The sequence below is a fragment of the Silene latifolia genome, chromosome 11 (genome assembly GCF_048544455.1).
Source record: "Silene latifolia isolate original U9 population chromosome 11, ASM4854445v1, whole genome shotgun sequence".
NCBI lineage: Eukaryota > Viridiplantae > Streptophyta > Magnoliopsida > Caryophyllales > Caryophyllaceae > Silene > Silene latifolia.
In genome coordinates this window covers 9,441,737-9,455,603 of record NC_133536.1, presented here as the reverse complement: position 1 = coordinate 9,455,603, position 13,867 = coordinate 9,441,737, and the positions used below count along the sequence as shown (strand labels likewise).

Sequence of the window (13,867 nt, the reverse complement as noted above, 5' to 3'; positions counted from 1 at the left end):
AGAGAAGGGTTGATTATAATAGAGGAGACGTTAACATTATTGACAACCAACTAACTTCTAAGGCATCGTTGGCAAAATGACAAGGTATCACATTACAAGCTATCTTATTCAAATCGTCACGCAATCAAGTCCACTAAAGTTATAATTGGAATAATAATAAATGAAATAAAAGTTAAATTATACTCGTATATCATTATTAAAAAAAAAACTGACATGTTTACATATTTTTGAAATAACGACAGGATGTACGTACGGTATACCCGTGCAAAAAATGCACAGGTCGTAATAGCAGGCGTTATCATTAAATACATGAACATATAATTGAGCATGATTAAGTGTTCAATACAATGACAATATAAATAGTTCATATTTGGAGATTCGAATAATTGATAAATATTAGATATGAATATCAGATAATATACAACCGTAATTTATTACAATTATGTTTAAGGTATTTGACATGTTAGACCCGTTGAATGTATGTAAATTGCAACATTTTATGTAAATTTTGACATTTTAACTTATTTTTTAAAAGTAATTAAAATAAGAATAAGAGATAGTAATAGGAACTGGGTTGAGGAGAGAAGGTAATTAAATAGAATATGAAATGTTTACTCGTAATGAAAAATGTAGATAGGGATAGTAATCAACTAAACCCGAATAATAAGAGAAGATACGAAGAATAGAACCGAAAGCATGAAGACACAAGAAGGTGGAGAAATAGTAGAGGCATAGCCTGCGCTTTTGTGTTTGTTTGATTCTTGCTTTTTCATGGAGTTCCTCGGTATGGTCGTCGTTTTCATGACACGACGGTATAGACTACCTTGACGGACATTTCCGACGCTTCTTCTAACTGCAACTTCTGGACTATATTTTGGATGTCCTTCAACCACATGAACGAAAAGAATTGTCGCAAACACTAAGACACTTAGTATTATCCTTCCTCTTTTATTTAAAAACGCCATTTTAAATTGATCTAATTTTCTTGCGATTTTCCTTTGATCTATTTTTCGAAATATTACTTATATAAAGATATTAGATGTTCTATTAACAATAATTTATGGGGTCTTTGCCGGGTCCTATTGTCACAAACTCACAATGATAACATACTCTCACGTTAGTTGCTACTTTTCTCCGGATGGTTTGACTTTTGATAAAACGTGCATGCATGTTGCAATTGAATTGCTCAAATGTACATAGCTTTATTAAGGCGATTAAGTATATATAGAATCAAGATCTTGTGCAAACTATATTACGGTGCGAACCTATGAACTAATTAATTTGTGATTAGCTTTTGATAAAACGTGCATGCATGGTGCGAACCTTGTTAGTATATACTATGCTGCTAGCTCCATCAATTCTCCGTCAAGTCGAATCCCGTCCTAGTAATTTAGGGGCGATAAAAAGAAAAAGTTTCTTTTTTTCCTTTATTGCTAATCAATCCTAAATTCCTAATCATAATCCTAGCACTACTGGTAAATCCCATATTCCCCGCCGACATTCTTTACTAATCCTAGCCCTACTAATAATTCCATGTTAAACCTACTATAAATACGGTCTTCTACATGTTTAATTTATTCGTGTTTATTGTTGCTTTAATTTAATTATCATACTAAAAAGCACAAAAAAAAAACATGGAGGAAGATCAGCTCTGCGTTCCTTCTGAAATAATGATGGTTGAGATCATGGACATTATGAGCTTGAAATTATATAAATGTCTTAAAGAGAATAATAAGGTTGATGATGAGGTTCTCTTCATATTCAAGCTTCGTAACTGTGAGTATGCGGGTCAACCCGGCATGTCAAACCATAAAATCATCAGCCATCGTCCTCAATACACACAAGTATCTTTGGAATCTCAAGGGCTTTATAATGTAAATGATGATCAGTTTTTAAGGACCGTTTACGAGGTTATTTCTACGGCCGATTTATTCTTCTATACTAAGACTGATGAACAATTAGCTTGCACTTTAACTCGTTTAATTAGGAGTTGTTATCGATTTAGTCTTGGCATGTTCAGCGCTTTGAGTGATTATTCTTTGGTTTTTGTTGTGGAAGTTGGGAGGGCGTTTGCTACTAAAGGTTATATCGAGGCTATGCAGAGGATGTTGTTAGATGACCATTCGACTACGAGACTAGAATCAAGTGCTGATAATGATAGGGAAAAGGGTGAACAGGTGATTGTTGATACCTCCTTAATGAATAATGGAGATGAGTTCGATGACGAGGGTTGTGAAGAACCGAGTATATATGAGTGATGAGATGGACAAAGACGAGATGACTAACGTGGATAATGCCAATGTGGCCATTGATGACGCGGATGGTTTTGATGAAGATACAGAGGAGTGGGAGGAGGGTGAAGACGAGATAGATTGGGAAACTATTGAAAAGGAACAAAAAGAGATGAATGATAGAATCAACGAGGTAAAGAGTTGGCAACAATTACCAAATGATTCCGGGTTAATCTTAGAAGAGATTAAGCCCTTCAGATCATTACATTTGAAAATTTGAATTGGGATATAATTGAGAATGAATATGTGATAACCAACGAAGAAAAGAAGCGAGGTGAAAGTGCTATTTGTCTGTCACCCTATACCGGAAAGGTAAGGAACAATCCTGTTTTCACATGGAATCAAGAGACACATTGTTACACGCTTGTCGTATTGGGTTGCGGACACTCGTTTCATCATCGTTGTATATTCAAGTGGCTTGAAAAAAATCCGACCTGCCCTTTGTGTAAATCGGCCAACTATGTCATTGTTTGATCATACTGATTGACGTGAAAGAACAAGATGCTTGTAATTGTAGGATTATATTGTATTCCAGTTTTTATCTAATTTCATTTTTTGGTAATAAGTATTCTTTCAAATCCCTAATCTCAAAATTCCTTCCTATTCAGTATTAATTCGCAATTCAACCTTCATCTTCATACTCTCTGAATCGTAATTAACAGTCAAAATCACATTCATACTTTCATAATTTCGGCGCTTTACTTAAAATTGATATGTCATTCTTACTGTATTTTAATTAATTGTCTTTTTTTTTTGAGTATATTGATTTTAGTTTGTGGGGTTTAATTTGTTGCAGGATGGATTGAACCAAAATAAACCCAGAAATTATATCATGATGTCTTAGTTTAGTTTTACACGTTTGACCCGTCTTAAACAAGAATTTGTGCTAAACAATAATGTCATTGTAAATCCCAACCAAATTTCATGAACTAACTCCCTAGTTCCCAATTATTTATTTAACTTTAACTAAAATAATATCCCTTACAAAGAATAAAATAAGGTGAAAAAATGATTGGGATGCAACGAATTTTTATTTATAACAATACGTATATTCTTCAATCTCTATATATTATATATACTCATATATACAAACCCATAATACGTATATTCTTCGATCTCTATCTTATATATAGTCATATACAAACTTTATTTTATAGGGCTTGGTAAATAACATCAAAACAATTTCTCGTCTTTTGACACTAGTATATACTCCCTCTTATTCAGCCTGATATTCCCCTTTTAGTAGGAGGGAGTATATTATATAAGCAACTACGGAGTATAATAAAAAATTCCAACACTTTTTAAAACAGCTCTAGACGTTTTGACTTGCTCGATTATTCCTCTTCAGAAAGGCCAGACGAAACTCTCAGTATAATCTTCCACGTCCCATAAATGACCGTCGTAATGTCCACCCAAATTAGTGTCCTGACCTTGATCGACCACCTTGAGCTCCTTCAAATGGTGTACCAAACACTTTCCATTCTTTGAGAAGTGGATGAAATCGACATACCCGGCATTAACATAGAACAATTTCTCCCATGAATTCCAATCATTTCGATCTTTCAACGTCCAAACATCGAAACAAGTATTATCTATGTAACGACACAATGACAAGCAACCTTGTATTCCAAACAAAGGCAGGTTGGATTCGCTCTCTTGAAGCAACCAACCCATCCATGGGTGTACTACAAATTTTTCATCGCGTAAATTAAATCCAACAATGCGATTTTCTTGATTTTCTTGATTTCCTTGATCGCGAATTCTAAGAGGCCAGTACACAGTGCTATCGATCAGAACACCCTTATGAATTCCTATTGTTGACACACGACAATTATCTAAAACACATGCTATTCTTCGCCATTTTCCAGAGAGCGAAGAATATACGTATAAATGAGTATTTAAATCATTATTATAACTCGTAAAAATGGCAATAATCTTGTAGTCATCAGTGTATGATCCATGACCGAACCCATAAGCTGCCGTGAACATAAAGGGTTCGATTTCTTCAAGTTCAACAATTTGGTCAATTTCTTGACTTTGTCGAATAGCAGGGTTCCAAAGATAGAAGGTACGATGTTGGTTTAATTCGCGGTACAAGCAAACAAGCCCGTCACAAGAACCAACTATATCAATAACTCCACCTACGCCATTATTATCAATGTCTAGGGGAAGTATCACGGGTTTTAAATCGTGTTGAATTTCGTCGTAGGACAACAAGTTGAACACATAATTATATCTTTCTGAATCATTTGCAAGTAAAAGAAAGTTATGAGGGCGATGAGATGAATATCTAAGGTGCGATTTTGCAAAATCATGCCTCGAAATGGCGTATAACCAATCCTTACAAACAGACTTGAAGCGAAATAGAGATCTTACCGGAAGTCTTGGTAATATATTTTCTAGTATCAGGTGATCAGGAAGACGCGTCATAGAACGAGTTTGGAATGGTTGATTGATCACCTGTAAACTCGTCTTACAGAAGACTTACTAATATGATTAGTATGATTATAGATGGTCGTTGACCTTGTTGTAATTAGTACAAAGATGTGTAAATAAAGGAGTTCAATTAGATGTTAGTTAGAAGAGAGGAGATGGGTTGATTATAATAGAGAAGACGTTAACATTATTGACAACCAACTAACTTCCAAGGCATCGTTGGCAAAATGACAAGGAATCACATTTATAAGTTATCAAAATCGTCACGCAATCAAGTGGTAAATTATATCATGCTCCCAGGAGTTATTGAGGAAAAAAAAATTAAAAAAATAAAAAATTATAAAAACAACCACCCACTAATCCACTATGTTACAATTCAGTTATACTGCTCCTCTAATACTTATATTACTAGTTTTAAACCCGTGCAGAAAATGCACGGATCGTAATTAATAACATGCGTTATCAATTTATCATTGTATATAAGAGCACTTAAATGAGTATGATTATCCTTGACTTTGTTTATTGTCATCGCAAAACAAACAGCGATGAGAATATATTCAAGCAAAATATAATTTTTTTTTTTTTTTGCCAGCAGTAAAGATAAAAGCAAAATATAAGTATATGTTTTTAAATGAATTTTAAATTCATGATCAATTAAATTGGTTAAAAGTATCTAGTGAATATAACATGATTTTAATACATTTAAACTGATATAAAGAACAAAGAAAAATCTTATATGGAGGGCCGACGGAAGTGAAAATAACTATATATTATCTCGACATGTTAAAATAAATGTACATCTATAAATTATACTCCTATAATATTTAGATCAACAATCCTAATGTGCCTAAATTGTAATTGGACCGAGATTTTCAGTTCTTTAAATGCAAATATGACTAAAATATGAGTTCAAAACTATTATTCCCTCCGGCCGAATCATTTGTTATCTGTTTATTTTAAGTATATTATTCATTCGTTATCTATTTCCATATCAGGTAAATAACTTTTTACAAAAGGACAAATATTCCCCTTACACAAATGATAGAATAGTATGACATCATACTGTAAAACGGTCTATTTTTATTAGAAAACATTTTATTTAATGCTAATAAATAATTTGTATTTTTAGACAATAAAATCGTCTTGTCGGCAAAACCGCTTCACAAAAACTACCATATCCCATATTATCCACTACTATCGTACGCTCTATTATTCACTACTATCGTACGCTCTATTATTCACTACTACATACTCCGTAAGTCCGTATTATCTACCTATAAATTCTGATTTTGACATATAAACGGATAAACCTACCAAAACTTAAAAGCTAAACAAATTATACATAACCAAAAATACGTTTTAAGTAATTAACCATACCTAGCCACCTCCTCACTCATTTTACCCCCTCGTCCCATTTCATGTGACTCTCTACCCCTATCTTAAAGTTCCGTCGTACTCCTCATCAGTCACCTCTTATATTTTTAAGCTCATTTAAACCAATCTTTGTCATCATCATCTTTCTCCTTTTGTGGTCCTACCCATTCTCAAGTATCACCTTCACACTTTTCACCTCTTATTCCGATCTCTATCGGGTCTCCACCCTAACAGAAAAAATAAAGATAAATTTTCCTCTATTTTTTCGCCTATCGACAATTTACATCAATATATATATTCTTTAATCTTTAATGTCTTTTAGATTCGAATTTAATAAATTTAATGTCAATATTGGAGTTAATTGAAGAGTATAAGTAGAAGAAATTCATTAAGTATGATCCAAAAATTATACTCTGGGTTCTTTTATTTGCTTGGTCCATTTCAAAGTACATATTTTTTTTTCGATTTTTAAAATTTTGTAAATATGTTTTTTCCAAGATTTTTTCAGATCTAATATGCTTCTTATTTGACTATTTCTTATTTATTATATTTTAGTATATTCATTAAAGTGTTTTTTTATGTTTCTTTTAGAGAATTATTAGTAAATATTTTTTTTTTTGCTTTTATTTCTCCAAATATCTCCACTTCTACATTCATTGTTACTCGTATTTTTTTCATTTTAAAATATTTATTAATATTTTTTTTCGAAAACCTTCAAATCTACAGTTTTTAAAAGATTCAATAGTATAATTATAATTATAATTATTATGGTGATTTAATTTTTTTAAATAGGTCGATGTATTCCGAATGATTAGATTTATTTCCGCAAAACAATTATACACATAATATTTTTAGATACCTGGTATTTTTTTTATTAATATATTATTTTTTAAGGAATTTATAATTATTTACTATTCTCCGTACTTCTTTTCTAAACATCATTTTTTTTAACATGAAACTATTTTTTTTATGTAACAGTTGACTTGTTGAAATTAAAAGTCAAGAAGATTATTTAAAGTGGGTTGGAGAGTGATAACTGGTTTACAATTATTATCACTAATTATTGAATTGAGTAATTAAGAATTGACAATTGAATAATCAGAATAGAGTAGAAATCGATTAGAGAGGAGAGAGAGTAATTAAATGAGAGGTAAAACATGGGGGGACCCATACAAAGTCAATTATATGAATTTTATCGGCCAATCAGAAGCCTTTAAAAAACCTAGCTTTTATACTAGGTAGATTCTACAAAAACTCTATTATCGATCTTCTTACTACTCAATTACGTAAATTTCATGTTTTTTGGCCAAATTATTTTGTATTATTGCTTTGCAGTCTATGGAGCAAAACGTTCAGGATTATTATTCCGTTTATTTGAACGAGTCCGCAAATGAAGATATCGACATTCACAAAATATAAATAAGTGATATATTAACATGTTTTTTTTTTTTGGCAGCTGTAAAGAGAAATATATTAACATGTTATATATTGTGAATATGAGGTTTATGTTTTGTGTATATGTAATCTATATGCGATGAATACGTAATTCTATTTTATGAATGTGTAGTTATACTTTGTGAATATATGTTATGTTAGATTAATATTTATGATAATCTCTATGTATTTGTCATTGCTATGAATATGTATTTGTGAATATGTTTATCATATTGTGTGAATATATTTATTAATTGGGTGAGTATGTGAGTTTTAATTTGAGAATAAGAAGTTTGATTTATATGAATATGTCAACTATGTAAGATGAATATTCTATTTTTATGAATATGTCAACTATATGATGTGAATATGCGAGTAAAATTAAAATAAACACCAAAATATATCAAATGTGATCTCAAATTATAGAGGAATCAAAATCACGAATAATGGTATAATTTTTATATTTTTCTAATTTATGAAATTTTCCTTTCTTGGGTTTTAAAAAACTAAATTAAAGTGGGAGTATGATGTACGATACACCTGGGTGTATGGTATAAGGATTGCAATCAAGCCCACTAAAGTTTTTGAATGGACATGTCACAAGTAATTAAACATAACACAAATTCTTGTTTGTGACAGCACATATCCGTCACTCTTGAGTGACGGATACCATTTTACCTCATAAAGTACCCACTTTTTCTCTCTCTGCAACACTATTTATGTGGTCTCCTTTCTCCACTAACCCATTTTGTTACAATTTTAACTCACAAAATATCCGTCACAAATGGTAACCCGTCACAAGGGAGAACAATTGTAAACATAATTGGACACATATTTAAGTTAAAGAGTTTTCTTAGGGGCGTGCCACCCTGTTAAGTGTTAAATATGAAATTCGAATATATCATTTTTTCGGTTTCAATTATTTGTTAATCTATACTTGGACAATTGGGCACAGGTTTACGTTAGAGAGATCTCGAAGGAACATGCCACCCTGTTAAGTATTAAGTTTGAAAATCATAGTTTTTTTTTAGGAAAATGATAAATGCAGCCCTAAGGGTTGTATTTAAGGTGCCAAAAAGGAATGAAAACCTTAAATCAAGCATTAATGACATCAATTTACGCGTAATTGTGTCATAAATTCCTAATTTAATTCCATTTTGGAAAGTAATTTAGTTCTTAAATGCAGCCCTAAGGGTTGTATTTATCATTACCGTTTTTTTATTTCAAATCTTTGTTTCCCTATTTTATTTACTTGAGTTATTAATTTATTCTATTTCTATTTTAAAAATGTCTTTGATATATAAATTGATCAAATTGTATAAACCATAATTTTGTCTAATTGTCATACAGAATCAATAGCTGAAACTATACGGAGTACTTCTTCTGTATCCGAGACTCCGAATCAATAAATTTAATTTAATTTACTTTAGTAAACGTAAACACTTGACTGGTCGATTTTCTTGGTCTGTTGGTCCTACGATCAAAGGGTTCGATTTCTAAGGTGTAGGAGTTTTATCTCTGTCGGTGGCGGACTTCATCGTCTTGCTTACCATATTGTCTTTCTACGCTCTTTTCGCAAGAACGTAAGTACACCTTGCTATTGTCACTCTGCGGCTTGTATGTATCGACGGGATCTGGAGGTCTTCCGTGTTTATGAAGCTCGTTCTATGGCCCGTGGCTCTCACCATCATGCCCTTGATGTTCTTATGGCGGTTGTTATCTTTATTAATGTTTATGTAATCTTTAGGAATGACTTAGTAGTACTAGATTTGGTGGTTCTGGTTCTATTTAGTCGAATAGCTTACTCTGTAATGTTTGAAATAATGTAAGTTATTCATCGCTCGTTAAAAAAAAAAAAAAAAAAAAAAAAAAAAAAAAAAAAAAAAACTTGACTGGTAAATTACGAAAGCGTGCTAGCGTGCCTGTATGAGTATTCTTGTTGGGCCACTATTCTGGGCTTTCTGGCTCAATTTTGATACTCATGATTAGTCATGAAGCGTGCAATTGTTGGGATATACCAAGAAACAAGCCCAATATTTATTCTGGAGATGACGTGAAACTCAAACCTTGATAGGTTGGTAGCTAGAAATACTCCTAGAAAATTCTTGGGAATGGGTAGCCTTCGTGATGATAGTTACCTAGTTTTTTGGTGAGGGATTCTTTTGTTGCATATTATTCGGTTTAGTCTGCATTTGAGTTGGATAGAATCACTAGGCGGTAAAGCTCTTCCTCATGACTCGTGAGTTTTAACACGACTGACATTTATAAGGCCTAAATTCGAGATTTCTGGTTAAGCTAGACCCAACCCTTTACCGGTCAATCTAAGTGGTCATGAGTAGGGTATGAGATTTTGTGAAGAGTTAAATAAATACATATATTTGTGTTAGATTAGAGTTAATTCAACATATGCAAAGAGCCAAAGAGAACTGTAATAAATAAAAACTATAGTTTTCATGCATGCTATAACCTCTCTATGCCATAGTCTATACATACTGATCCTCCGATTTTGTTTCGAGCCTCGACGATTCTAAGTTCCATAGTAAAAACAAGAGTATGCATTCATGGCAAAAGAAATAAAAATAGAGAAAAACAAGTCATATAAGAAAGAAATTAACTAAGCACTTCACCAAAGATAGACGCAAAGTATCACATATACTATTTTAGGTTTTGCACGAAGATGTAACCTAGTTTAGTTGATAAAGTCATAAGAGGTGATACTCATGACCTGGTTTCCAATCTTATCAACATCAAAATCGCATATACTATATTATAGGTTTTGCGGGTAGATGTAACCTAATTTAGTTGATAAAGTAATGAGAGAGAGTATTCATGACATGGTTTCCAGTCTTGTCAGCATCAAAATCGTTCTTGTAATTCTCTTTACACTCCAAAAAGAAAAACGGACATATAATCAATCCCTTGAACAAATGGGAGACTCATATGCTCCCGAAAGTTGGATTTGGCAGTGAGAGGAAATCCTTGGATACTTGTATAAAGATCGATAGAACTCATCTTCCGGGAGGGAGTTGTTTGAATGGATGTATGAAGACTTAGCATACAGTATCAGCTTCTCCAAAACAGGCGCACTTCTTAGTATATATGCTGCTAGCTCCAACAATTCTCGGTCAAGTCTAATCGCCTTTATTTCCAAATCTAATCGCTTCAAATGTTCGAAAGGGTTAACTTTAGGCTTTTGAGGAATATCCATCCCATAAAAATGAGTAACTTCCAACACGAGTTCCTCGAGATTGGGACAATGTAGCATTGAACTCAAATCTTCTAATTTTTTAAAATAACCCAAAGCCAATTTAAGACGAGTCATATTAGGGAAGATTGTCGTCTTTGTCGTTGTAGGGTAATTGTGAAGCAAAGGTGACGAGTAAAGGAGAGTAAGCGACTTGACATGGGTGATCGAATCAAATATTAATTCATCACAGGATAAGCGATCAGAGGAGAAGTTCAAGTGCTTCAATTTCGGAGCATCAATTATTATAAGTTCAAGGATAGACGACGATCCATATAGACATACATTCAGTCGCTTTAAACGCTTACTCGAGATTTGTATCGAATCCTTGTTAGCCTTTTGACGCTTATGAATGGTGAAGTTCAAATCTCTAAGCGACGGGCAAGAACTTATTAGAATTCCTAAATTTGAATAATCGGCCAAAATTAGACTAAGTTTCTTCAAATTAGGAAGATCAATTGAAATAGGAATGCACCAAAGAAACTCGTACATAGACAAGTTCAAGTCAAGCGATACCAACGAATTAATTCGGAAAGCACTTGGTATGTTCACTCGATAATAATCACCATATGGTACACAACTACGATATGATTTAACCTCGAAGTGTTGAAGGTTATGTTGACGTAGTCGACGAGCCCATGAGGCTATAACATGCCAAGAAGAAGGTTTTATTACATATAAAGAAGTATTGGGAAGTTGAAGACTAAAGGTTTTGAGTAAGGGTAAATTAGCGAATATAGTGAAAAGGTTGTCAAGGATATTCCAAAGGAGGGGCGTATCATACAGATCATATTCCCCGAGTTCAATGTCGAACGTAGTGGCCGAAAAAGTGACGGAAGTGGTTGGACAAAGGCCAAGACGGTTGAATATGTCGGCGAGGATGTCGTTCGGAAGGTAGATCCATCGTGCCACGGCCAGGTTACTAGGGTTTTCTTTCATTTTTTTTCTTTTTTTGGTGAACAAGGGGTTTTTTCCCATTGTTGTGTAGTGCCTAAACCCTAATCGCCTATGCTTGATTGCTTCTTGATTTTTTTTTTTTTTTTGTAAACCCTCAATATATATTCGTAAAAGCGTGAATGCAAATCACTTATACCAGTCCCAGGGCCGGCCCAGGGGTGGTCAACCCGTGCAACTGCACAAGGCCCCCAGTTTTAAGGGGCCCAATATATACCATCAAATTTACACTGCCTCAATGGTTATCATATGTATCCTTCTATTCCTAACATCTTGTGTTCGACTCCACACAATATCTTTATAATGAATCACCCTCGTTTAATTTCATATGATGAAAACTTTAATTCTTTGTGGAAAACGACTTGACTACCAGGGGGCTCATTCATGTTTTAAAGTTATTTGCGAACCTGCTTATAATAATACTTGTGTACACATTTCATTCCACACCGTTATTCCTCTCACTTTTAAACCAAGTTAAGAAACTTACACGACTAAAATCAAACAGAAAAACTTCATTCATGCCTAAAAAAAAAACATAACAAAGAATCAATCTAGCTTATAGTCTCCTAAAAATTCGATTTGACAACGCGATGTGCTCTCTACGCACTCGAATAAAGTTTGGTAAAATTGAGATTTTGCCGACTTATCATAATAAAAGGGGCCATGTGAACTTAAAACAAGCTTCTCCAAAACCTTGGCACTTCTTAGCAACCATGTCACTAGATTCACCGTTTGTTTGCTAAATCGGTAGTCATTCATATACATCTCTAAGCGCTTCACTTGTTCAACTAGCACGAATTTCACATCTTCATTCAAAATCATGTTCGTATGGCCAGAAAGATGTAACTTAAGAACCTTCAAATTGGGACAACAGAGAAATTGTTCGTCAAATATTTTTTGATATACTTCAAAAGGCAAAGATAATGTAAGATGACTCAAATTTGGGAAGACGGTCTTCTTAGGACTATTGTAAAACTTCAGGGGACAACAATCTTCGGTACGGAGTAGTGCAAGCGACTTGACATTCAAAATCGAATCCAACATCTGCATCGATAATATGGAACCAACAACATATCTATAATGCTCTAATATTGGAGCATCGAGAATAACCTTAAGGATAGACGACGACCTATAACGTTGATTAATATATAATCACATAATCCAAAACCACCGAAATTATTGACCGTGAAGTGTCGGATATTACAGGAACTTAGTCGACGAGCCCATGTATCGATGATAGGGCAACAAAGAGGCTGTTCATAGAAGCTAGCGCGAAGATTAAGATAAAAAGTGTCGATTAGGGGTGTGGCGAATAAGGTAAAGAGGTTATCGAAGACGGTCCAGCAATAAGGCTCATAAACGTTGTATGCAGTTCGGTTACTTGTGTATAGCTCGTTGATGCTGAAAATAGATGTTGAAATGGTTATGACGAAATCTATAGGAAGGTCAAGGTGGGAGATAATTTTGAAGACGATGTCGTCCGGAAGGGAGCTCCATCTATGGTGTTGTTCCATTGTTGTTAATCGGCTAGGGTTTTTCGGCTAGGGTTTTGTTCCATTGTTAATCGGCTATGCTTATATTGGAGATTTAGAAGTAACAGGCAAGGTATGTATTACAGTATTAGGGTTTATGGTCAAACCTAGAAACTTTTGACCATGAATAAGTCAAAGATATAAAATTGGGATATTCTACGGCATACCCTTCAATTTTTCGGTTTTCTATGTTGTATCCTTATATTTTTATATAATACATTGTACTCTTAAACGTCTTAGTTATTTCTCTATCATGAGATTCATGACCTCCTTTAACTCTCCATTAACTTTATTAATATCAAACAACCGTATTTTGATTTTTATTCTGACTAGTTAATATTCTATCACTATCCTATGTAAAAAGTATCACAAATCACTTTTCATAAGCTTAAATTACTATTAAAAACCTTAGTTATGATTCATGAAATGATAACTTCAGATTTGATGAATTTTTAGTTAGATTCATATACTATTTGGTGGGTTAATGGGTAATTTGGCGAATCCCCTATTTACTAAATAAATAGATGATTCTACGTTTTTTCCCACCTAATTATATTATCTTCTATTTGGGCCTTTAAATTTCCATTCCATTAGACACACTA

The 13,867-nt window shown here is 33.3% G+C and overlaps 1 protein-coding gene across 1 annotated transcript; it reads right to left on the bottom strand.

Annotated features, from left to right (window-relative positions):
* Positions 1-3,635: 3,635 nt before the first annotated feature.
* On the bottom strand, positions 3,636-4,721 carry LOC141612868 (F-box/kelch-repeat protein At3g23880-like). Its single transcript, XM_074431617.1, has one exon. The coding sequence runs from the start codon at positions 4,719-4,721 to the stop codon at positions 3,636-3,638; it is 1,086 nt and encodes a 361-aa protein (XP_074287718.1).
* Positions 4,722-13,867: the final 9,146 nt, after the last annotated feature.

Coding starts and splice junctions, on each gene's coding strand:
- LOC141612868 (XM_074431617.1), bottom strand. CDS start 4,721: ATGACGCGTCTTCCTGATCACCTGATACTAGAAAATATATTACCAAGA.